Source organism: Buteo buteo, chromosome 3, assembly GCF_964188355.1.
Source record: "Buteo buteo chromosome 3, bButBut1.hap1.1, whole genome shotgun sequence".
NCBI classification, from domain to species: Eukaryota; Metazoa; Chordata; class Aves; order Accipitriformes; family Accipitridae; genus Buteo; species Buteo buteo.
The window spans coordinates 6,423,792-6,449,537 of NC_134173.1; the positions used below are offsets into that span (position 1 = coordinate 6,423,792).

Here is a 25,746-nt window from a genome sequence, read left to right on the forward strand (position 1 = left end):
TGAGCTGTGTGTCCAAACTCCAAGAGAGTCTGGAATCAGGAGATATATTTAGATCAGCCTAAAGCAGATACCATTTCCACTCGGTCAGATGTAAACCTCGAGATTCCTTTGACCAACATCCACCTGATTCAACAGCCAGTTTGCATAAAATGCCTACATCTAAATGGCATTATATTAATCAGGAGAATCCTACCCCATAAAGTGATGGGCCTATAATTTTCAACAAATACTTATTCAAAATTCTAGAAAATAATAATTTGCATATTCTTAAGTCCTGAAGCAGAGTTTCCTCACAGAAAGAGTTAGCTTTACTACTGACAGGAGACTGACTACTAAAGGTGATTGTTCATAGTCTCATTCTATCTTTGTATAAGTACAGTGTTTTCCCCCAAAAAAGGACCTGAGTATTTCAAAACATCTGTAACAAATACAGCTTCATTTAACTTTCTAAAATAACTCAATTTGCCTATGCAATGGAAATTGAGACAGAAGTGTTTTTGAAACATCCTTGTCTCATTTTCAAGCATGACAACACTGCAAATATTGAACCATGTGAAAAATGCTATTTTGGAAACTTCCATTTAGTTTCTCTACATCGAGAAGGTGGGAACTGATGAGATTGAACAAAACTGGCATAAGGATGTATTTTTCACACAAGCAGAAGTTGCTGTCACAAGACAGCACACTTCAATGGGATAAAAAAACAGTCAGTGGAATAAAAAACCTGAAGTACCATGGAAGACAACATTTATGCTCAAATTGGGAATCTTGCCTTTTCCTCCCTAGCACCTAACTTGCACACAATTTCACAAGCAGCAGGGGCAAGGACAAGACACTTGTTTAATAAAACCTGCTATATTTTCACAGATCAAGTAGTCAGAAGGTGATACTTGATGGTAAGGCTCACAAGCATCATATTGGCAAGATTTACAACACCCTTTTGTTTCCCTAACAATTAGGAATGGAGGATGCGTAGCACTTAGACTGGAGTGCTGCTCTTAGACTTGATTGCCATAAGCCACCCCTTCCCTTTTAATTGTCCACTGCTTTAGAACTCTAGTGGCTCAGTAACTCCTATTTCTCAAGTTCTTCAACCATATACTAAACACTTCCACTTTGAAAACTTGTTCAGCTATATGAAATGTTGCACTTTATCCCTGAAAACAAATGATAGGGTGTTTTGCAAAAAGTAGCACATGGCAGAGGACAGCAACTGTTCAAAGTCACACATTCATGAACTGGCTAGATCCTTCAGTGGCTCCCAGTAAACTGTGTGAATACCTTACTGTGTACAAACCCTGGAAAGGAGGGGGAAGAAAGGATATTGAAAAAAAGTTCTCTTTCCCTTTTTTCTAGAATACTGTGAGCAAAATTTCCTCAGCTTGAGACTTTTCTTAACCCTTCCAATCATCACTAGCAGGAAAAAATGAGCACTACCTGCTTCCCCTTCTTCATACATGCATAGTACTTCTCTCCAGTTCTACAGTTAACTTTATATTTTGCAATTAACCAGGAAACTCAAAATTACGTATTATGAGTTGAAGAATAGAGCAGACAGTGAAGAAAAGAATTTTTTAAAGAAACAATTCTATTAACTTAAAGTTAGGTGCTTCCAAAAAGAAAGTAATTGCCTAATCTGAGCTTTTCTTCCTCTAAAATGGTAAAAGTATATTGCACATTATGCATCAAACATCTAAATTTCATTGAAATACTGCCCAAAAGCCACCTTCAGGTCTACTTCAAGCTTGTTCATTTTATTATGAAGACACAGAGCTGACCAAACAGCACCTGACCGTTTCTCTATGACATTACATAGATCAAATGGAATAAGGGCAGAGACCTTTTTGCTTTTCCCTCAGAAGTAGCAGTAACAGCAGCTATTAGAGGCATATTTCCCCCAATATTTGTAGTAACTAAATATTTTTGTTCCTTCCTCCTTTGTCAAATTTGTTTGATACTGGCCAAAGGGTAAGAATGATAGATGTGAACACTAAACATTCACAGGAGCCTCATTTCTTTAGCAAAACATAGTTAAGAGAGTAATACAGGTATACTGAAGAACCTAAAAAAATAACTACTCAGAAAATAAGGCTACCATGTAGTACCATGCAAATCAATGTTCTCAACTCCATGCATTCACCAGTGATGACAGCATCAAGAGTTAGCACTCTTCAGTTTCAGTAACACTAAAGACCATGTGAGTTTGAGGCAAAGGGGAAAGATGATGCAGGATGGAGCAGTTTGCATGTTGAAATAGCAGTATTAAAGAAATTAATTAAAGAGTAATAAACCAAGGTGTCAGACAAACCCACCAGAATGGTAAACATTAAGTATTGCTGCTGTCACATTCTCAAAAAGTCTGCATTAATAACTATCTATGCTGATGCTGCAACAAACCATTGAGGCTAGAACAAGATCAGGAGCACTTCTGGGAAGCATAAAGTCTGGGCTGAGACTGCAGGACTAACACAGAAACACGTTAAGAACTAAGAGGGAAGAAAATCTTATCAAGAAGGCAAAAGGGGCTTAAAAGATTAATCTCTATTAACATGTAGGAAAAGTTTTAAAATATTTTATTAACTTGAAAAATAAGATTTGATTGAAACATTAAAAAAGTAATAAGCACAACTCATTAGCCTTTAGTTTAGAAGAATCAAAGGGCTTCAGGTTTGAGACTCAATGTGCTGAAAAAGATTCTACCAGAGTTCCACAGAGAAAAATTTCAAACTGCAAACTTCATAGTTTTACATGACTTAAACTTGCAGTGCATTCCCTCTGAAATGACCTCTTAATCTAACTTTCCATTAATGTTATTTTAAAATGCAATTAAGTATTAAAAGGGCACATCAAACAAGCTTCTTTTAAGTCTAATGGCAATATTAATAATTTCTAAAAAAAAAAAAAAGTAAACTACATAGAGGAAGAAAATGCTGCTTACCTGAAATGCCAACTGAATTGTTTCCAGAGTTTTGGATGGCTTACAGACAACTGACAGAGCAATGACAAATTCCCGAATGTCAATTATACCGTCTTCATTCTGTAAAGGAAAACCTCACCTCAAAATACTGCAATTTGTCTGAGAACTTTCATAAATAACTAACAGTGGCTAAAGATGGAGAATATTCAGAAAGATCAGTACATATGCCACTACAAAAAAAGTCTCACTGAAATGGAATTAATTTGGGGCAAGAACCTGGGTCATCAAAGCTCTGCAGCCCTTCTCAGAGTTTTGCTCAGAAGTCATAATTCAAAGATTCTTGGAAGACAGTGCTGCTGCTGTGACCTGTCACTTGCATATTTAAGATTTTTACGTTAAACCATCTGAATTACTGTGTTGAAATTAAAGTCAGAACTAGAGAGCAAGGTAGCCTAATTTAAGCCCTGAATACATGACATCTGCTCTTTGGTCTAAGAGAGAACACTGGACATATCCACCACCTGGTCCAAAGAGCACCTCATCCAGACAAAGATAATAGTCATTGCCCCATCCTGACTAATTGCCAGAGGAATGAAAAACTGGCTCATCTGCCAAGTTCCTAGGTCCTTCAGGTTTTAGGCATCCTAGAAGAACAAGAAATTTATTTAGAAGGTAAGTGAAATACCAGCTAATAGGCATTGCATTCAGTTCCAACAAGCCACAGCAGAGCTTTAGCCTGAACCCATCTTTCTTCCTCTTCATATTTTGCATCTAGAAAGAAAATCAGTTTTGTCCAACTGATACTCCTTTTAACTTCTACCTGAATGAATGTTTTATTTAGTTGATGATAGGTGCTCTTACCTTGCTGAAAGGGAAATGCAGTAGGCAAATACTATGGTGAGGTACTCAAAAGCACTTAGGCCCAAATCAGACCTCAACTGGAACAAACTTAGGCTACAGCAGAGTTTACCAAAAGTAGTACAATTTTTAAACGTGATGTTATTTCTTACCTCATCAAACAGTGCAAACATACTTTCTAATGTGTGAGAAACTGGAAATTCCAAGTATGCTGAAAATTCTTTAAGATCAACCTTTTCTTTTTTCATTTTCATGGCACTTGCAGCATATTTATCAAGATCATCTTCAAGTGTTTCTGGCTTCAGCCTAGAAAGCATATTATTTTTGCACATTTAAAAAATATACCCAGTTTTAACAATACAAAATTCAATATACCAAATGAAGCAATGGATGATAATGGTGTAAAACATTGCAAAATCTGGAATCAGAATTACTAAGCAACTTTATAATAAAATAACATATTCCTGTAATTTTAAGGCTCCCATGAGTTCTTGGACTGTATTAGAAATTACTGCAAGGGCATAGGAACCGTGGTCATAAACTTGTGTCCTTTATTCTACCTTGATTATAAGCTGTACGTGTAAGCAGTTCAACATGAACAAGAAACACAGTCTAGAACAAGCTAATAAGAAATACCAGGCATGGAGAACTAGGTGGGATTTAGGTCACCCGAATATGGCTGTATTGTAGGACAGTAACATAAACCAATTACGATTCCAAATTTACTAATGTCACTGAACAGGAAAGACCTAATGCATCTTGCCTAAAAGAAATCAGGGATTACATAATAGTGATTATACTGTTAATCCTGTTTGTCAGTCCTCGTTTTTCACATTCAGTCCAGAGTTGGACACCATTACGAGGTGACTCAAACAAAGTTACAGGAGTTAATACAGCTACAGAAATTCCCTCAGTCTTTCCGACTGCAAAACCAGATTTTGACAGATGAATGAACAGCTTTATATTTATGCAGGTATCTACTGCGTGGGTTTTTCGGTTTTGTTATTTTTGTTTTGTTTTGTTTTTTTCCCTAAGTTAAGCTTCCTGTTTTTGTGAAAATAAGTCTTATTATGAATATAATAGATGCTGCTGCAGGTATGTGGGGAAAAGTAAATTCCTTCCCTATTACAACATCAACAAAATCGTGATCAGCAGGTTTCCTCTGAACTGATCTAGAGTAACATGGGCATCCAAACTTTCCAGTCTGAAGACAAAAGAAGCTGATAAAGTCTTCTACAATATTCTTCTGCAGTTGTCTGTTTTGCTGTTTGCTGCTGCAGACAAGGAAAAGCTGCTGTTTACAGAACTCACAAGCTTACACCAGAATTGTTCCCAGACTGCAGCTGGAACTCCTCTGCAGCTTCCTTTCAGTGACAAGAATGAATAAAATATTTAATATCAGCATTCTCAGGAGCTTCTGAAAAAAAGATAAGAGCATTTCTGAAAGGAAGATTATCTAATATGTCAGCTCCAGACCTTGACTGCTTGCTGAAATGACCCTTCCTAAACATCACTGCTTTTAAGCAAACCCACAACTACTATGCTGTCTGCCATTACCTAAACTGACTCACCAAAACAGTGAGTACTAAACAGTATTTAGTACTAAACAATGCCAAGCCCTGTATTTCTGAATTGCAAGACCTGAACATGCAAGAATTTTTCCAGAGACCCATGGGCCCTGCAGAACATTCACATATTCTCCATCCTGGCATTAAAGCACCTATCTTAAGTTTTGGTCCTAGACAGTATAAAAAGAGCAGCAAATTCTCCTCTGCAAGCATTCGTTTTCCATGATCAAGCAGAAAAGTAGCAGGAACAATGACAAAGGAATCCAAGGAAGATTTGAGATGCACACAGAACTCAACTTCTCACAAGCAGGATTACATATAAGAAGTGTCCACAGATAACACATCCCCACTGTAGTAGCTGATATGGATTTTAACTGTAGGATGAAGGACAGCTGGCATCCGAATCCTCCCTTGAGATAAGGCACCACTGACACAGAACATGCAGTCTAACATCTGTCTCTAAATCAGAGATTTGATTTGCAATGAATTGACTCAAAATTCACCTTTTAGAACTAAGCCAGTACTCGTTTGGTGAATAGTATTCAAGACTTGTGAGATCTCCTCTTCACCAGCTAATTAAGTCCAAAAAGCTATAAGTTTTAAGGCAAAACCTTGTACGGAAAGTAGCATGGCTTACCACAAATCTTGCAGACGTCTTGTGGTTTGGGTTTTATAAATATAGGAAGAGATGTGAGCCAATCGCAAAATGACTATGTGGATCAGCGAGGCAAACTTAATTGCTTCCACTTGTCTAGCCTTTTCAGAAAGTAATTGATCTGTGGATGACCATGACCTACTATGCAGAAGTCTTTTGAAGTCAAGTGTTCCAAATCCCCACAATAGGTTCTGAACCAATATGAAATGGTTTGAATGTCTCAAATCCTTTAAAATTATTTACTTTTATCCCAATGGAGGCTATAAAAGCTAGAAAGCCAACAGTGGATGTCTTTGCTCATGAAATCATGCTTGTTTGCCTAATGGCTTCCATGCAGGATCTAGGTTTTACGATGCATAACATTATTTGCTGTTGTGGTGTTTTGCTTCATTTTTTAGGCCACTGCGCACTAAAGAGAACAAAAAGTCATTCCAGAGTCCCTGAAGATGGAAAGGGCATTTTTCAAAATTAACAGCTGTGAACATTAAATCCTTCACAGCAGACTTCACAAGGAAAACCAGATCCCTGAAGGTAGGATATTTTCAGTATAATTGCCACTATTTTTAGCAAGTGAGATGTCTTACCTCCTTAAAGCTAGCTTTAGCTGTTATTTGACTATTTGAAAACAAACTCCTTTCTTGCATGCTGGGAACCTGCCAAAAAACTTCTAGTGTCTCACAGAGCTGGAAGTTGCATAAGAACAGCTTGATCTTGTAGCTAGCTACTGCAAACTGCAAGCTCAGAGAAACATGCCCTAAGCCAGAAAAGCACGATACATTCAGTTTTATGTCTGCTGATGTACTTCTATGCAACTTCTTGTCATAATGGAGAAAGGATACTGAACAGCTGCAAAACCGACCTTCCAAATACTTTGGCACACCCTGCCTTGATCAATGAGGCAGGGGTTATCATGGTTGGTATTTGCTGTGTTAAGCCTAATCTGTGATCACCTCCTGCAATGGACTGTATTGCTTTTGTCATGAATGCAGACGGACAACATCCTCCAGAGGTTCTTTCTTGTTATAGATGATCTCTGAACACTCTAAAGTCATGGCACTGTTAGTTAGCTGTGAGGGGTTATTACTTTGGGGATGCAAAGCTCTACCTACAGTCTGGACCACCATTTCAGGCACACATGGACAGCGGAAGTTTACATTGTAGTCTGGATGGTCAAGGCTGTTGAGCAAGAATAGGCAGGCACCAGGCCTATGAGGTAATTATCTTCTTGCAGATCTTACGAGCCAATAGAGGCATTGCCTAGTAGGATCCTTGTGGCCAACTGGATGAGATAATATTGGACAATAGTGGTCAAAATGGAACTGCTGTTTAATTCAGGTCATTCTTACCAAAATACTATGGCTTTTAAGAGACAGCAGAATTGATTCAACACGAGCAGGTTTACTAACATTAAATTTCACCAGGGCCAGGGAATGTGTAAGGAGGTAAACCTTGCAGGCTTGCTAAGGTTGTAGAACATTCTGCCAAGGCAGACATCACTAGTACTCATCACACAGGTACAAGACAAAATAATACTCAGGCTCAGGAAAGCAAAGGAGATGGTTAAGGATTCAAAAAGAATTCCAAAATAAATTGCTGCCCATTGTTAAAGATCAAAGTTACTGACTAAGAGTAATCCTACTGAGAAAGCTAAGAAATCTAGAAGGCAAGAACAGGGGATTTTTCCAAAATCTGACCTGAAAAAGATGATTTGGTACAAACCATACCTTTTAAAAGTAGCCATAATCAACAAAGCCATACTGTCTTCAGTGAAAAATACAAAGAACCTCAGAGTCTGTGTACTAAATCCATACACCAGATCAAGAACCTGCCAAACCAAAGGGTCTTGTGCCACATATATACCAATAATAACATGCACATGCACCATGATACCATATTATGTTCTTGCTGTACTTTCTATACTTATTGCTTTTTGATGCACAAAGTGGAAACCAACTACCATACTGGAAGAGAAAATGTGCTATCTTGTACAAGTATCAGTGCTGCCTAGCCTAAATAAAAAATTAGAAAAAAATAGATGAAAAATCTTAATTTTTAAATAGTATTTGCCAAAGACTTGTCGAATGAATAGGGAAAATCAGGAAGTAGAAAACAGTGACTAAAACAGAAGGATGTGAGACACATCCACCTTTGCTAGATGTTCCAAATCATACCTGGGGTTTTAAAAGTGAAAGATTTGAGGAAAAAAACAACCAGGAAGCAATTAAGTAAATAATGTGGTAGTAGAGTACTGAATGTTAACAAATTGACAGGTACACAGAAAGCAAGAGAAATGAGAAGAGATCAGTTTAAAAAAAGAAAAAAAATCAAGTACAGGATAAGCAAAAAGATCTTAATCTGGCTAGAAGTTTGACGAGGCTATCAATACTTCCCCCCTCTCTCAAAGAGATGCAAAAGGCCTAAATGACTACAATTACTTGAGCAAAACTTCAGGTTACATCAAGACCTGACTTTATAAGCCTCATCTAATAGCAAGCAGAACACAGTCACAAAAAAAAAAGTCTACTTTGGATTGCAGTATGTGCTACATTTGGCTTTTTTTTTTTTTTGGTAAAGAGAGAAGAGATATCTCTAGTATTCAGAAAATAAAAGAATTAAAACTGAGAATAATTACAAACCCAGAAAATTAGAAAATCACTTGACTGAAAACTAGGAATTCTCTAAGGAGCTACTGATGGCCTAAAAGCCATGGTTCCGTAAGAAAGGGGAACAACAATTAAGGCTAGAAGGTCCTACTAGTCCAGGGGCCAAGTGAATGCAGAAATTAGAATGAAAAGAAGTTTCATACAATAGGAACAAAACAATTCAAATCAGGATTTAAGGATTTCCTTGCAGGCAACTACCCTAAAGCAGCTCATAAAAACTATCTCATAAAAAGATGGAGATGAAACTTATTTATACTGTATTAACACTTTCTGAAGGAGAAGATATCCAAAGAGGTCTTCAGTAAGGTATAAAATCCAAACAAGCTTCAATGTCTAGAACATGGTAATAGATTAAAAGTACAAATAGAGAACCATTTTAAGCAGTGGGGTAATTAATTGTGGAATAAGTCATCAAATGAAGCCAAGGATTTACAATGTATGAAAGCTACAATAAAGATTGCATATAGCTTAGTAATCAGCTCATTGGTCAGACATAGATTATCAGGCTCAACAGAAGCATAACTGCTTGACAACTAATGAATGAGGAATTTGAGAAGATGAGACTGTCATCAATTGATCTCATTGATACAGCAATCACTTTGCCACAGGGGTCAGTATGAGGCAGCTGAGTTTCAGCCAGCTGTGACCTGGCAGCTGTACAGCTGTGTTAAGAGCCCAAGCTCTTCATTAGATGAAGCATGAGAACTCACTGCTGTGGCTGCATGACTTCTGGATTGGATCCCATCCAGCTGAGCACAGACTAAGCAAGTTTTACAGACAATGTTAATGAATCCTGTAGATACGTAACATGAACAGAAGTAACTCTCCAGTGTAGCAAATTGAGGTATCACTTGATTTCAAAGAATCTAAACCAAAACCAAGTCTGGATTTGCCTTACTATAAAAATCTTGCATTTAAAACTGGATGTTACCTTGAAGGTATGCTATTGCTCAAAAATAAGTATTAAGACTAGATGCAAAATCCATTGGGTAAAATCTACTGTTCCAGTTATTTAGGGATGTGACTGGATGATCTTAATGCCTCCCTGGCCTCAAAACCTTTGAATAAACAGCAAAATGACTGCATCGTCATCAAACATGCATTAGAGATGAAGTCATATTACAATCTTCATCCAACTGTGCCAGAAAAATACCATTGTAATAGCCTTCTTACTGGCACACATCCAATCAAGACAGGATAATATTTCACCAATGTACAATTGCTCAAAACAGACAGAGAACTTTTGGGTTGTGGGGAACCTCACTCACAAATGCACATAATTGTTTTAGGGGCCAAAACAAAAACCCAGAAAAACATAATTTGAAAGAACAGCTTTAAATTGAGCAGACAGAAGCCAGACAATTTAACAAGAGGATTAAGCTGAATCCCGGGATTATCAACTGCATAATAAGAGATGTGGCTGGTTTTTTGGGGTGGTTTTTTTTGTTTGTTTGTTCATTTTTCTTAGTACTGTTAATTCAGAGCCTTTGGAACAAAGCAAGAATGTTTGCTTCCCCTTAGAAGTCTCTCCTATCCTACTGGAAGTCTTTTCAGATGGAGATCCCGACAATAAATTAATATATGCTTGTCATCCAAATGCATAATGTATGCTGTCCTACATTCCTTACTCTCCAATAGATCTTTCTCTTCTTTTTTTCATTTGTGTACACAAGCTGGAAGATGAAGGGAAAATTAGTGAAAGGAAATAAATTACAGAATGGAAACATGAAACTATGCCCTGTACTTTCAGGTGAGGAGACAAAAAATGGAAAAGGGTGTTTGTATATTAAAGCAGTTAATAGGATGAGGCTCTAAATTTAGTTTCTGGTTGTTGAATAGGATGAGAGGAGAAGCAGGAGAAAAACTGGAAAACAGCAGCAACAAGTTCTATTATTCGGTCTACGTGAATTTTTTCACAGTTTGCTGAAGCTTTTCTGAAAGGTAAAGCCAGAGGGAACTGACACTATGAGAAGAGAGAAGAGAGGAGCCACACTGCATATACTAAGCTACGGTTTTGTTAGAAAGTCCATCTAGCAGTAGCGTACTCAAAAGATCAACCACTACTTTGTGCTTCTTGGGAAAGGGTGACCCCTCTGCCCTCACTGTTATAACATTAATGCAGTCACAAGACTGCTATGGCAGCACTGTTCTCCCTTCATCGGTGTCACAGGAAAGGGCAATTGACTCTTAACTGTATCAAATATTTGGAACCCCACAATATTCCTGAATCTCTTCAGGAGGTGTCTTCTAGTTTTGTTCAGGAATGAACATTTCAGACACACTCTGGTCACTTGTCAGACTGTGAAAATATGCATTTCACAACCTACTCTACTCGTTATGATGTAGAGGTGCTGCTTGAGAGTGGATAACAGTATTGGTTTAATTTTATATCAGTGTTTCCCAATTGTAATATGACAATGTTCCGTATATATTCATAAATCCAGTATTGTTCTGTTAAGGGAAAACAATATCAACATAGTTATATAATAAAGATGCACCTTACATATAAATATTGTATATGCTCACCCAAGGCTTCTCACAAGCTTTGCAAATTCTAAAAGACACGTGTCTGAAGGCAGACGAAGTTGTCCTTCAGCCAAAGCTAGCTGACAGTCTTCAAATGTGTAGTCTGTCACTGAAACTCCCAATGCCCTTGAATAAACCAAAGAAACACAGTAAGCAAGATAATCTAAGAAAACTATGCAGAATCATAACTTTTCTTTTTATAACAAGAAATCCTGTAATTATGCTCTCTATTCTGAATAACAATAAGGAAGAGTCCATAATAAGGAAAAGCCCATAAAAGAAAGTTCACATACAAATGTGAAATGAAATATGGTACTCTACCCAATGCAGAGCATCTATTTTGACTTTACATGTATATGAAAATATAAAAGAACACAAGGGAAAAATTAGGCAGTGCATAGACTTTCAAATTCTGTGATATTTTCATAGAAGTGAATAACAAGGGTTTAACAGTAATTAATCTAGAACAAAAATACATATTTATTAATAATGTTAAATATTTATATTATTATTACACTAACATGTTAATAAATCAATAATCACCTGAGCAGAACAACTATTACCTTCAAGTAATTAAAATTATTCAACAGGCAACATTTCTCTACAAAGAATGGCTAGAACATGAAGTATAAAAGCAAGTAGAGTTAAACTCCAAGCAAACACAAGTTATTTTTAAGGCCTTGACTCTGTGTAAGCACTGCTCAGCAATAATGAAAACATCCCTGTATTATCAACACTTTTTCGGCACAAATACAAAGCATAGCCCCATACTAGCTACTATGAAGGAAATTAACTCTATCCCAGCCAAAACCAGCACAGCTGTAAGAAAGGTAGATGAAAAAAATACTCCCAAGTTTTCATATGCCAAACAATTAAGTACTCATTTTTGCTATACTTCTCACTTGATGCTCTGTAGTAATAGCAGCACCAAAAGATACTTCAAGGAAATCCTGATACTGTATACTTCAAGGAAATCCTGATACTGTAGTTGCACTGCATTTGCTATGCCAAAGTTGAGAGAAAGACACTTTGCTTTGGAAGAGGCCTTTAAGAATTAAGTGTACAACCGTAAGATGCAATTTAGAAAGCAAACACTGCTCCATACAAGTTACTCATCTGCCATGTTTTCCATTATACTTGATTTTACATGTATCAGTATGGAACACTATCTCCTTTGTGCAGCTTTTTCTAGTTTGATGAAGTCTTCACAAAATTTTTTTCTTCACTTACCTTCATTCTTTTCATCTACAGGGTTTTCTACCTTACTACTAACCACCTTTTTCATCTGTGAAGTTAATACACAGTAATGGCAAGATTGATACAAAACCCTGAGGCATGCCACAGTCATTTTGGCTTTGATGAAAACTCTACATTCAATTCTATACCTTATTATAGACAGTTTGATCTGTAATGGCAGTTACCTCTCATGCAGTAACAACTTAATTTCTGTTAAGTAGCCTCTTCCCTAGAATCTCATTGCAAGGCCTTTGAATGCCAATGTAAATAACACAAGCCAGTTCTCTTTTATCCACCAATTAACTGTCAAACTTCAGGAATTCTAATACATTAGTAAGATATGCGCTTAACAGAAAAGCTACTGATCAGGGTTTCTCTCCTCTCTAAGGTTGAGCAAGTCAAATATTCAGAAAAAACACCTCACTAATAGATTTTCAAGCTCAAAAGTACCAAATATGTTAAAAAATCAGGTATTATTTATTAGCTACTTATGAATAAAACAAGGACATAGACGGTAGTGATTTTGGATGAATAGCTTCCCCCTTGGAAGAAGAACAATAGGAAGGAACAAAAAGAAAAAGCCAACTAAACCAAAAAGATACAGGTACATAGAAAAGACATCCTAAAATCCTGCAGACTGTTGAAGGCTAGATTGCCTTATATGGGTGATCCTAAGCAATTAAATTCAGTTCCTCCAAATTTTTCACTTCTTGATCTGTTCCTGTTTCATCACGCTACTCCCCCCGTGAAGAATGTCCTAGTAGTATTTGCAAATAAGTAAACCACCTTAATGGAACAGACAAGAAGTCCTTGTGACACCATATTTCACCCCATAGACTTATGGTTAATGTAGTAATAAATGTTGTGTAAAATCCAGATGAAGAACTCCCCCATGCTGAGGGCATTTAAATCTATTTCCAAGTTCCACCTGACTTAGAGATCAGGTATTACAGGACTTGTCAATACTTGTATTAGATGGTATTTAATACAGTGTAGTATTATACAATACAAAATCAATTTTCCTTGGAAGAAGAAAAAGGGGTGGAGGAAAGAAGGACAGTCTATCCTGCCAGTTTAGATTACTGCCTGTGCCCTTCTTTTGTACTGCATGCGCACTAGATCATCCTTATAAACTTCCCTGTCAACTGTAGTGAAATAGCTGAACTCCTAGAGCAGCAAGGACACACTATAAAGCACTACTATCCAGAGCAGCTTATATAAAAGAATGTGGTAATAACCAAAGATCTTGTCCAGCTAGGCACATTACACCAAATTTCAAGAGATCTTCAGGCAACAGTAGGTATAGCACACAACAGAAATACAGGAACTTATGGGCAATCAGCTGAAGCGTAGGGCAACTATACAGTAAAGGGGAAGCTGGTTAAAAATAAGTTAAACTGAAAGGGTAAAGCATTCATTTGTGGTACAAAACAACACACCATATTAGGGAATCAGGAGAAGTGACAAGACACTTAATTAATAAGATTCTGAAAGGACAAAAAAAATCCAGTATGACTCAGCAACTGATTAAAGGTGGCAATTAGAATAAAAAGACTTTTTTTTTAAAAAAAACCCCATTCTCTCAGGTAAAAGAGAGAAGACAGACAAGTTAAAACATAACCATAAGGTGGCAAGCCAAAGCAAGAAGCAGTAACTTGTTAAAACTAAAAGCTAGCAGCTTTTCAAACACATCAAAAGAAAGATGACTAAGATCAGGCCACTCAGCCTGGGGGGAGGATAGAAGCCTGACTGACTGCCATCCCAGAGCCAATGCCAGATATAAATAACTTCTCCTAAATAATGGTCCCCAAACATGCTGAAGGAGCCTAGCCAGAGAGGAATTAAAAAACACAACAACCAACCAAACCCAAATGTGTGATACAGAACAAATTCCAAACAAAAGTAGGCATCATCTCAGATTCAGCCAAACCATAAGGGGAAAATAAAAGGTGCATCTTTTTATAGCTGCATGCACCCCTTACAGAAGGAGCGGAATTCGGGCCACACTTACAGTGCTATTAGTACAGGAAAAATTCCCACTACAATTAATGCCTGCAGGTATGCCCAGTGTCAACACAAACACAAAACAGGATTGAGAAGGATAAAAGCATCTTCTCTTGCTCACCTGTTGGCAAGTTTCCAGCCTCTGGACTTCCAAAAAAAGCAAAATGAACTGAAACAGTGTGTTTGTATATACATCCAGACTTTCGGAATTACAAATATGAGAAGTAAAGAAGGGGAAGAAACAACTTTTGCTCACAGTGATGTTCAGTCAAAGGATCAAACAAGGCCAGATAAATTAGAGTTCAAGGGGCTCTTGAGTTCAGAAAGTAAATCACAAGCTCTATAGACCTAGTAGTTTAACACAAAAGGACCTCGATTTCAGCTCAGAATGTTGAAAAAACTGAGGCTGGGGAACATATAAAGCTCATTATTTGTGCTAAGACTTGTGAATTTTTCAGTTTAGAATACTACAATACTGGCATACTAGAGTTCAGTGTAAAGCCTGGGTACAGCTGCAACTGACAGGATTTTCTACAGAACCAGTTACCAAACTATCCCAACTCATCTCCAGGGCAATCTTCCTCTACTTCAATTCAACTGTTAGGGAAAAAAAAAAAGATAATTTCAATTTGAGATGCAAATTGCAAGTGCAACCCAATGTTTTTAATAAACCAGGAATATAACAGCTTGTCCCATATCTTCATTTGGATGCATTTTTTTCCCTCTTTTCTTCATGCTATCTCTGCTTTCACAATCAGTTAACCTGAGCCTGGCCTTTTTACTGTTCAGCACTTTTACATGGCCAGATGTGCACGTTTGGCTTGACATACCTTGAAACTTTCTCCCTCCATCCCACCTCTGAAATACTGGCTATTTACCTTTCATGACACCACATTACATGAAATTCCAAAATCAGCAAGTCACTTCAAAAAAACCAAACCAAAACAAATCCCAAAACAAAACCAAACAAAAATCCAAAAGCCTTCTTGCAAACCCAATCTGCTACATGCAACAGTTGTACTTGCTATATTCTGACTTCTCACACCAAACAGCTCCCTGTGTCTAACACTTGTGCAGTCATAATATAAAAATAAATTATCAACTTTCTCATCTTCTGCATACCAATCCACTATACATACAAAATTCTGAACATAAACCAGACTGTGACTGCTGTAATATTATGGAAAGTGAGAGAAAATAGTACAGGCAATATTGTGACACTCTGAATCTATGCTTTAACAAAAACATTTTCAAAATGTTTTACACAGTTAATAAGCAGAACTGTGAACTAATCTAGAAAAATGTTCCACGGGCCACTCAATAAAACCACTTTAAATTGGCTGTAATCCTTATAGGGTGCTGAAGACATTAAAAGGATAGCAAATTTGGTATTTTACTTCACTATCAGATGTTTAGGAAAAAGACATACAAAACATGGTAGTCTTCTGTGTAGGAACTTCCTGAACCAGAGATTATTTGTACCACTGTGGCTTAGAATCACTGATGGACCAAATTTTTTGCAGTATATGTCAGCTCTGATGGATTCATTTTATGCATCTGGTAGTGAAAGCCACAATTTTGTATATGTTTTAAAGAGTATTTCAATTTACTTTTAGCTGATCTACTGTTGAGTGCTTTCTATCTCTTCTGCTATGGAGAGTAACAGGACTTGCCTTACTATACATTTCCAGAACACTCATGATTTTACTGACCTTCAAAACAACTCTCCACTTTTTCCCCCCTCTTTTTCTTTCTTTCCCAAGCTGAAGAGGTTTCACCTATTTAGTCTTGGAAGGCCAAGGTAGATAGCCCCTTTTCTCTCCTTGGACTACTCCTACTTTGTGACCTTCTATAAGCAAACGAAAGGCCAGTCATAAGAGTATGGAGGTCACATCAAGAACATAGTATCTCATGATGGTTTAATTTTTAGACAGAAAAAGAAACTGCTAACAGTTGAACTTATCCCTTGTGTTACGAAAATAGGTCCTGTAATTGTCGGTCTGGATAAGATCTTGTAGGCTTGTACATCACAAATCTTCAAGGGGTGAAAAATGAAGTGGATTCTCTTTGTGTTATCAGCATTCAAAAAATCTAGTTCAAACCAGACTGTTGCAAAATTTTACTTAACTTTAAAATATTATCTCTTCCTTGAGAAAATAAACTTAGCAAGAAGCTGCGCAGTTAACCGTGTTCAGCAACTATATTTGCCTCATAGCCACACTTGCAGCATTCACAGAAATAAAAGAGTGCACGATGTAGTTATCTCCATTTTTGTATATGGCCTGAAACCTAAACAAATGGATGCTTGTTAACTCCAGCACTTCAGTAATTCCACTTACACTAATGCTCATGCCTTTGATGGTACAAAAATGACAAAAAGAAGTACTGAATTACAAAGTTGAGTGCTGAGCATCCAAGCAGTGCTTCTGCAGAGTCACATATAAAACTTAAGACAGCACAGGCACAGAGCACAGCAGTTTTTCCAAAGTTAGATTTAACTGGCCACTGAAAAATACAACAAATAGTCACAAGATAGACTAGTAAGCTACTGCAAATCCACATCCTCAAAGCTATTCTTCAGCAACTAGCATTACCATATCACATACAGTGGCAGACATCACATTCTGATGCTGTCAAAGCCTTCAAGAAAAATAATAAAAATCTCATTTTGACTATGTAGAAGATACAAAAGGCGAAATGGACACAGAAGACTATCTGTAATATCTTTGGCCTTCACCAGCATGCTAGAAAAAAAGGATTCATTTCTCAAAAGCAAAACCATAATTCTCATGTCAAGCTGATAAGAGTTACTGCTTTAACAGCATGACATGCTCCGACAAGGGGAAAGTGATCCTGGCAAGCACTTGACAGAGAAAACATAAGGAAGACAGATGTTTTCAAGTTCCATGTCTAACATTCTGCGCATCAATTGATTTGCGCATCTACTGTAAATAAAAAAAACATGCCTTAAAGTGTTTGTGTAATTGGAGAAGAAAAACAAAGTTATTGGAAAAATGCAAACCAGACGATGACATTTTGGTATTTCTACAGGAAGTCTGCCTTTCTGGGCTCACCACAAAAGAAACTTCAAAACCCCTGGCTAGTGTCATGGCTGTAGTTATAATGCTGAGTTCTAACACCAGAAAGATCAGAAAAATGAAATGCTCAAATCAGGGATGCTGACAGAACTTCAGTTCTGAGGTGCTTAAGTTTTGAAAAACCAAAGAGGGAAAGGTGTCCAGTTTCCATCAGGTCTTGGTCTAAACATCTGCCATATGCATAAAAAAAATTAACAAAGCTGCAATGTTTTAACTCGCATTTGTTTTCAAATTGTACCATCTAACCCATATTATTCTTTATTTTGAAGACAGTCTCTGTAAGAGAAACTAACAAACTAAAGCAAAGCAAATTGCGTTTATATGTTAGTAAGTGTCCAACAGGTCTCTGTATAATTATCGAAGCAGCCTCCATCTATAATTATGGGCAAGGTTACTTACACAAAAAAAAGCCTGGAGTGCAGATTTTCACAATTAGCTGCCTGCACTACCATGGCTTCATTTGTGTACAAAATGAACAGAGCTAGGTACATGCAACTAACTAGAAGCTGAGCTACTGACATACTCCTTTTAAATATATTTGAGCCCTAATGGATAGTAAGAAAACTAACAAATTTTGTATTGGAAAGTGGGAGTGGAAGAGTTACCTACTTTTTCTTTAAAGCAGTATTTCTATACTCTTAACAGTACTTTGATTATTTTACAACTATCAGTTGTCTTCCAGAATAAAAGTGCTAATGAAAATTAGGTGTTGAGGAATCAATTCAGCAGGCAAAAGGCTACAATCCCGCAATGAAGACAGACAACTAATATTTATTTTTTTTTTAGGGAAATACAAACCCACCACAAAACAGATGAATTTTAAATGGGTATCAGTAAATTAGAAACTATGATGCATAAGAACAATATGGAAAGGTAAAGACAGAGAAAAAGTTGCAACTGATGCAGCTAAGAAGCATAAGACTGTTTTTAAAGCATAAGAAAAAAAATGTAAACGGTGACACAAGCTATTACTAACTGAAGATAGTAAAATTGCCAAGAGGCAAAAAAAGATGTCACATGCAATAAATACTTTAAATCAAGAAACAATTAAGATGACATATCTTATGAATAACATGAAGTACTTTCAAATGCTTTAACAGCAGTAAAGATGTTTTATTTATCACTGAGGCATTTTTAAAAATAAATACTTATGATGGCAAGGTCAGATGATTTGTTTCTGATAATTCTAGAAGAGCTAGGGTTGAAGCCTCAAGTCTACACACCGATGATTTTACAACACTACTGTAGTTCCAGTAAATCATGAGTTAATACTTTGAAAATACTTTTTTAAAAAGCAAAAATAAAAATGTAACAATGTAGGCCAGAAAGCTTGACACAATTAGAAGATATATAGAAGAAACAGTAAGAACTGAAATTAATAAATTAACAGATCAAAATAATCCATGTTTACTACCATCAATGTAAGGTGATAACAGCTCACACATGAAGACCAAAATGATGATTTTGCAATTTTAAGTAATACTTTAAAAAGTGAGCCAATATAATGTGTATCTACATGGCATGACTTACTAGCATGGTGGTTTCAGAACTGTATTAGAACAATAAGTTTAATTCACTTCATGTGTTCTTTAAGATATCACCTAATCTTATTTATTTATTTTAAAGGGAGAACCTGCATGGATTGTTGCCATATTTAAAAGCACTCAGCTTTTTCAGTTATTTAAAGTGACTCTAAACACACTTCCTGACAGCATGTTGTGGACGAGATGGACATCAATGAAACAGAGTAGAAGTCAGAGCAAGACCAGAAAGACCAAAGACGACAGACTCACTCAAGAAAATAGGTTATATGAGAAAAATCAAATCCAAAGCATATTGACAGGGAGTAAGTAGGGGTCCATATTTTAAACAGTAGATTAATCTAATTTGCACATACCTTTTGTGCACAATAAGAAAATGATCCCAGGGAAGACAAGCATGGAGTAACTATTCAGCAGCAGTGGCTATCCTGCATGAGTTCTGATTACACAGATAATCCCCAAAACAGAAGAAACAGTGAGCTGAGTGGCTGTAACAAGACTGCACATGATCTAGTTTTTGGCCCAATACTACTGAGTAAATATCTGTCAATGAGAAAAAAGGTTGAAGATCACAGACATTAAAACCTGGTAATTGCACAGGTGAGATTAAGAAAGCCTTTTAGAAAGAAATTTTGGGGTTTTATAGATGCTGTAAAGCAATCAACCACTAAGGCTTGGATCTTGCTCATCCTCTTGATGAGGAGGATTGCAACACAAGGTATGACTGCAAGTTAGCACTGCAGGAAGCAAATATCCACAGGTGCAACTGAAAGGTCTGTAGAAGTTGCGAGCCTTAAATTCATTTTCTACCACAGCACTATCCTTTAAAAAACAGAAATATATCACCTGGATTCTTGTGGAATTTGGTGACAGATCAGTGCACAAATACTGAAAAACACCATCAATCAAGAAAAGATCAGCTCATGTTACATTTGAATTAATTAAAACATAAACTACGTTTAGTTTAGAAAAAAAAGTCTGTGAGATGAGGTCCTGCAAAGCAGCAGAAAAGGGTGCCTGCAGAGCAGAACAGTAATCTGTCCTGAGTAACTTCTCGTCACAACGTTCACATCAATGAGATGATCATCCCCAACACGGTCCAGGAAAAACAAACCAGTGTATTCATACTCAAATGGATGCTATATGGCAGCAGAAAAGATGAATGATTCAAATGGTTGGTTAACACCTGAATGCATCTTCAAAATTATACAATCCTTGTTATCCCAGATGAGAAGGAATACAATGAAGATGTGTAGAGCGCTACAACAGTTAAAAGACAGCCTTTCCTTTGTTATTGGTATGGCTGCCTGAGGGAACCTGAAGCATAGGAGAACAGTTACGCTTGAAGTCCCTGGCCTAAAGCAGAGTGCCAAAAGGCCAGGCTCACTTTTGGTTTCACTTTTGGGGCAAGTAAATTAATCTGTCATGCAAGAAACTAATGTCCTAAGGAAGCAAACATCTGTGCATGACAGCAACTCCTTTGTCAAATATTCAGTTTATATATAAGCAAACAGGAACTATCTAGAGACTCCCATCACTCGCATCTGTGGCTGCCCACAGAAAGTCTAAACAAGTAAGGCTAAACCAAAAATTCTCCACAGAGTCAGCGACTAGAAGCAGCATAAGAAGCAGCCATGCTGTCGAGTGCTTTCTTCAACACTTAACAGAAGCTGTTCACAAGACAAGAGTATGATGAAGGCAAACAGATTTCAGGAGTGGAAAGCATATCTATTGTTGCACTCAGCAAGTTCTATCAATTCCCCTTGAAATCAGAGGCAAGAGAGAAGGTTTTGCTGCAACACTGGTTTTAGACTTACAAATGCATTATTAGCTGGGACTGCCACCTCTGCTGCTATAAAATATCCAGTAGCATTAGACTCTTCTTCCAGAAAAATACAGCAGGGATGAAGGGGAAAGCAGACATCTAAACAGTTACTGAATTGACCTCTTGACATCAAAATGGTACACCGTCACCAATTCAATCCTCAAGAAAAAGAGACAAATCCAGATGAAGCAGTAATACTGTCCTTTATTCAGCAATGCAGGGTGCAATGCTAATGCCAAATAGCACCTGAGGTGCTAGAGTTGCAACTGCTAGAGCTCCAAAATAGACTGGCAGCATCTGAGTTGGTATCTCCTACACCAAAAGGCACATGAGCTAACTGGGAGAGTCTGGAGAACTGCCAGGAGAAGTAAGGATCTGGAAGTGGTCAGAAGTAAATAAATTTTGGCTATGTTGATGTTATTTTAACTGGTCTACAGTAATCCGTGGTATCCAGGAGTCAGCATTCTGGTTTAGTCCCATCTGCATTTTAACTTCAGAACTTCGATATCCAAACACATTTATTTTCCTTTCACATCAACACAGCATCTGCAGCCTTTTCTTCATCTCAAAGCAAGCCATATTTGCTGTCCCCATTCTGACAGTGTTCCCTTTAGACCTGCATCCCACTTCTGTTACCCCAAATGCCTAATTCTTCAGAGGTGGGAGGAAGAAACAAAAAGGAAAAGGAAAATCATTGCTCTCCTCCTAAGCAAACATAGAAGGGAAGGCTTTCAACATGCAAGTTGTTGTAAACTTCTGTAGTCTTTCAAAATTTCTCCTTATACCACACAATCCCTGTCATCTGATTGAAGTAGAGTTCAGATTTAAGGTTTCATAATAGAGCCTTCTTCTACCCAAAGTCTGGGGACAACACTTTTATGTAGTGCCAGCTGACTGTCTTAAATTAACTACAAAAGTCTTTGAGGCCACTGCAACTCTAAGACAGGTTGATTCAAACAGATCCTTTATTTTTCTTTTGTGAGAACTGTCCTTTCATACAACAGATCAACTATTGATCTATTGTTGTATTACAGGCCCAACATCCTTAAGGAAACTCACAGAGCTGGGTTCTCCTTATAAACCAGAGAAGAATTACCAGTTTTTGTCTACAAACTGGCCTTTGGTTGAAACTGGTAACTTAAAAACAGAAGAGAAGTTACAGAAAGGAAATTAAGATTTCACAAGTTCTTTCAAAATTAGGAGTAGAAAGGTTCATAAATCCTTCAAGAGTTATTAATGATCATACACCTGAGGGTCCTCTGTAAACACTGAAAAGAACATCTACTGACAAATGGAAGACTTACTGAAAGGACAAAAATGAACGAACAAGAGAGGTTAATAAAAAATAGAACAAAAGACAATGAAGGTCTGTGTATTCAGTGTTGGCCTTATTATACACTATAGACAAGTGTTGTAAGCATCCTCACATTAACATTCAACTTCAATTAGTTTGCATTGTATCAGTGCCCTATTTCCAACAGAAGCAGCTTTCCTGTGCTTTACTATTTGAAATAACCACAGGCTAACAATGAATATGGGAAACTGTCCTTAACCTCATTTAAAAAGTCATAGCTTAAAATGCAACCTCAATATCACAAAATTCAGTTACATTAACTTTCATAAAATTCAACTATACCTTTCACCCCAGAAAACTAAATATCCACAGCAGCAAGCAGAACTGGCTTGTTATATGAAGACATGTTAAAGAAGAACCAAAACCACCAACTCCTACAGTTCCTGCTGTATTTGTGGCTCCCTGGCCTCCTCAGAGAGGAAGGCAACTGCTACATAAGAAGTTTTGTATACACAACTGCAGACTATAAGCTTCTTTGCAAGCAGGCAACTACACTGACTTGATTTCATGACATTTTCTTGATCCTAAAATTAAAATCACACATGTATTTTTATTCCATATTAAAACATACTTACTCTGCCATTACACGTCTGACATTATTGGCATATAACACTGGATTTTTTCTTTCTTCTTCTGAAGGAATATACACAGGCAGAAACTGCATACAGAGAACTGAATTATACCAAGAATATTTAACATTTTAAACAACCTCGATTATAGCACTATGGTGAAAAATGTATACAGTTTGTTGCTACTTACAAAATAATATTAACAGAAGGACTATTAAAAAAACTAAAAATGGAACTCTTAAATGCTTAAGGATGCATCATACTTCTAGAAATTCACATAACAGTGACCCTGCTCATTTCTTACCTCATGGAACCCAAGTAGAGCTTTACCTTCCTTTCATAAGTGAGACCAGGAATTTTTAAATTATTTAAAAGTATTAGCATTTTCTTGCACAAACTTTTCTCTTACATTCTGTATTGCTCAGCAGATAACCAAGAAAAGCACCTGCTACCTGCTCTATAGCTTAAATATCAAGAATTCAGATTCTCAGGACATCAGGTATTTACTGTTCCCCCTGCACATTTTGAATCATATATGACTGCTTAATGTACACATTAGAAGTGTTTTTATCTTCTGCTGTTGGATGTTTTGAAAAATTTCTCCTTCAAGTTGGACACTGGATATTAATACTCAGTTGAAAGAAAAATTCTAAATAAATGCAGATGGCCACAGAACCACAGAACAGTCGAGGTTGGAAAGGGAAAATTAAACCACAACTGCTGGAGACCTGCAAGAGAAAAGGCAGCTTTCAAAATGGGAAGGCCTATATTAATAGACCTTCTAGCTTTTAGCTATGTTTTTAAGTGTTCATTGAAATATGCAAGTCCCAAGATCATGGCCAGTCTTGCCTATAAAAACCCTCAAACATCCCATTTCTGCCGAGTAACTAACTTCTCAGAGAGAAGGAACAAGAAAGGATCACTCCAATTCCCACCCCTGTTCAGTCCCACACAGACAATTCCCCTAGTAATCCTACGTAATGAAATAAATTATGCACCAAGTGTGCAAAATGTTTGTAATCCTGCGGAAAGCTTCTGAAGTAGAAACCAAATGTGTAATAAGCTTAGTTATATTTCATATAATTACCTATCGGTAATACAAAATGGGAATTATGACCCAGAAATTTCACACTGGTCTTTACAAAAGAAAATAAGAATTGGAGAATAAATATAAATTTTATCATTTAAGCAAATATTTCTCAGTAACTATTAAGTTAGCTATATTTTCAGAAAAGAATAATGGTATGATCAGCAGTACCCAAAATGCTGCCATTATTTGTCTGTTTCTTAGAAGTATTCAGTGATGGAAAAATCTTTAGTTTATTTTTGGTTTTGCTACAGCTTTCCCTATATGCACCACTGCAATTGAAAACTTATGCCTCCTGTCTTCTAGGTTTACAAGCAGGTGGCACCAGCCTGATGTGATGTAATATACAAAAGGACAAGACTGTGAAGCTAACAGAGACAGAAAGATTGTTTCTTTGAGTTCCAAGCCCAATTCTATTTCTTTTACTTTGAGTTAGCAATTTGCTATCGGGACAACTTGGAATATGAGGTGATTTCAGACGTGTTCTACATGTCTACACCTAACTGGACAGAAACAGCATTATCATTTCAGCACCACTAACAAAACTAAGAGAAGAACTCTCAGCTGCTGCAGGCTGATGGATGTATGAACACTGAAGCTGACAGGCCAGCAAAACAAACTGACATGAGCCAAAACAAACTACATGTGCAGGTGATCACATACCCTTTCTTCACAAGATTGCTTGCATGTCAGTTCCAAGTACAGAATGGATGGACAGGCCAATATTTATAGTAATCCATTATAAAATCTACATAGATGCTTGCTTCTCAATATACATGCTGGATGACACATAGAGTATGCCAGAACATACATTATATACAGAGAAGCCCAGACTAACAATCTTTGGATCCTGATTGCTGGCTGTTAGACCTTACAAGCTATCATTTAATCAGAACCATATTGAAATTGTGTTGCTTTGCTGTACATCTCCCTGAGTTATTGGGTCTTCAGCAGTAATTCTGGTATCAAGGCTGGTTGGTATTAGCCAGTATCCCTGTGCTGATGGAACAAAGCAGGAATAAAAGCCAACAAAATCTGAAAACCAAGGGAAAAACATGACTTTGAACACAGAACAACTCATTTTTTTCTCTATGTTCCTAAATCTGCAGCACTTCCTTACAAAACCAGATTCAACAAGTAGCTCTCAAGTACTCTGCCTCATACTTGCGAGCAGCCTTGCAAACAGCTCTGCTCTTCTATCCTCTGCCAGCTCCTGCTTTAGTACAGAGTATTTCAGAAAGTCACTTGCTTTTTTTGTTAAAGACGACCAAAGATCATAATTTGTTCTTGTGCAAGTTCTGTATGTGCTACAGAAACTCAGTTTCTGCTAGCAGCTGCTGCCTCAGAAATCACGAAAGCTCAGCAGTGTTCACTTCTGTGTGAAAGAACCCATTTTACTTGCCGAGGGCAGAAAACCATGTTCTTGAGACAGAGTAAAAATCCTGCCAATTAGCTGGTTTGTCGTGTATCTACATGAGGCAATCACTCCCTGTCCTTCTACCAAAACCAGGCCACTGTTTTGGAATAAGATTTTTTTCTTTTTTTTTTCTTTTTTTTTTTTTTTACTATTAATAGCTGCAAACACGCAACTAAAGTGATAACACAAACCATGAATTTCTATAATAGATACAACTGCTCAGTGGCTGGTATTTTGTGCATTCATTATTTTTGAGAAGAATTTATAGCGTAAATAAGTAAACACAGAGCATAGCAATGCTAAATACCGTGATTAGCACGTTATATGTTACAATAGTAACACGTACATTATGTAAATATGTAATAGTTCCTACTAATTTACCCTGCCATCAGTAAGAGATAAGTAGCTACCTCATTATTAAAAAGGTA

The 25,746-nt window shown here is 37.0% G+C and overlaps 1 protein-coding gene across 5 annotated transcripts in view; it reads right to left on the bottom strand.

The window, feature by feature from the left end:
• LPCAT1 (lysophosphatidylcholine acyltransferase 1) overlaps positions 1-25,746 on the bottom strand; it is a 64,041-nt gene that overhangs the window by 6,473 nt on the left and 31,822 nt on the right. For all 5 annotated transcript variants that reach the window (XM_075022752.1, XM_075022756.1, XM_075022755.1 and 2 more), the window contains 4 exons: positions 22,821-22,903; positions 11,188-11,313; positions 3,928-4,081; positions 2,939-3,037 (listed from right to left, as the gene is read on the bottom strand). In XM_075022752.1, the coding sequence (XP_074878853.1) occupies positions 2,939-3,037; positions 3,928-4,081; positions 11,188-11,313; positions 22,821-22,903 (462 nt within the window). The remainder of the gene's footprint in view (positions 1-2,938; positions 3,038-3,927; positions 4,082-11,187; positions 11,314-22,820; positions 22,904-25,746) is intronic.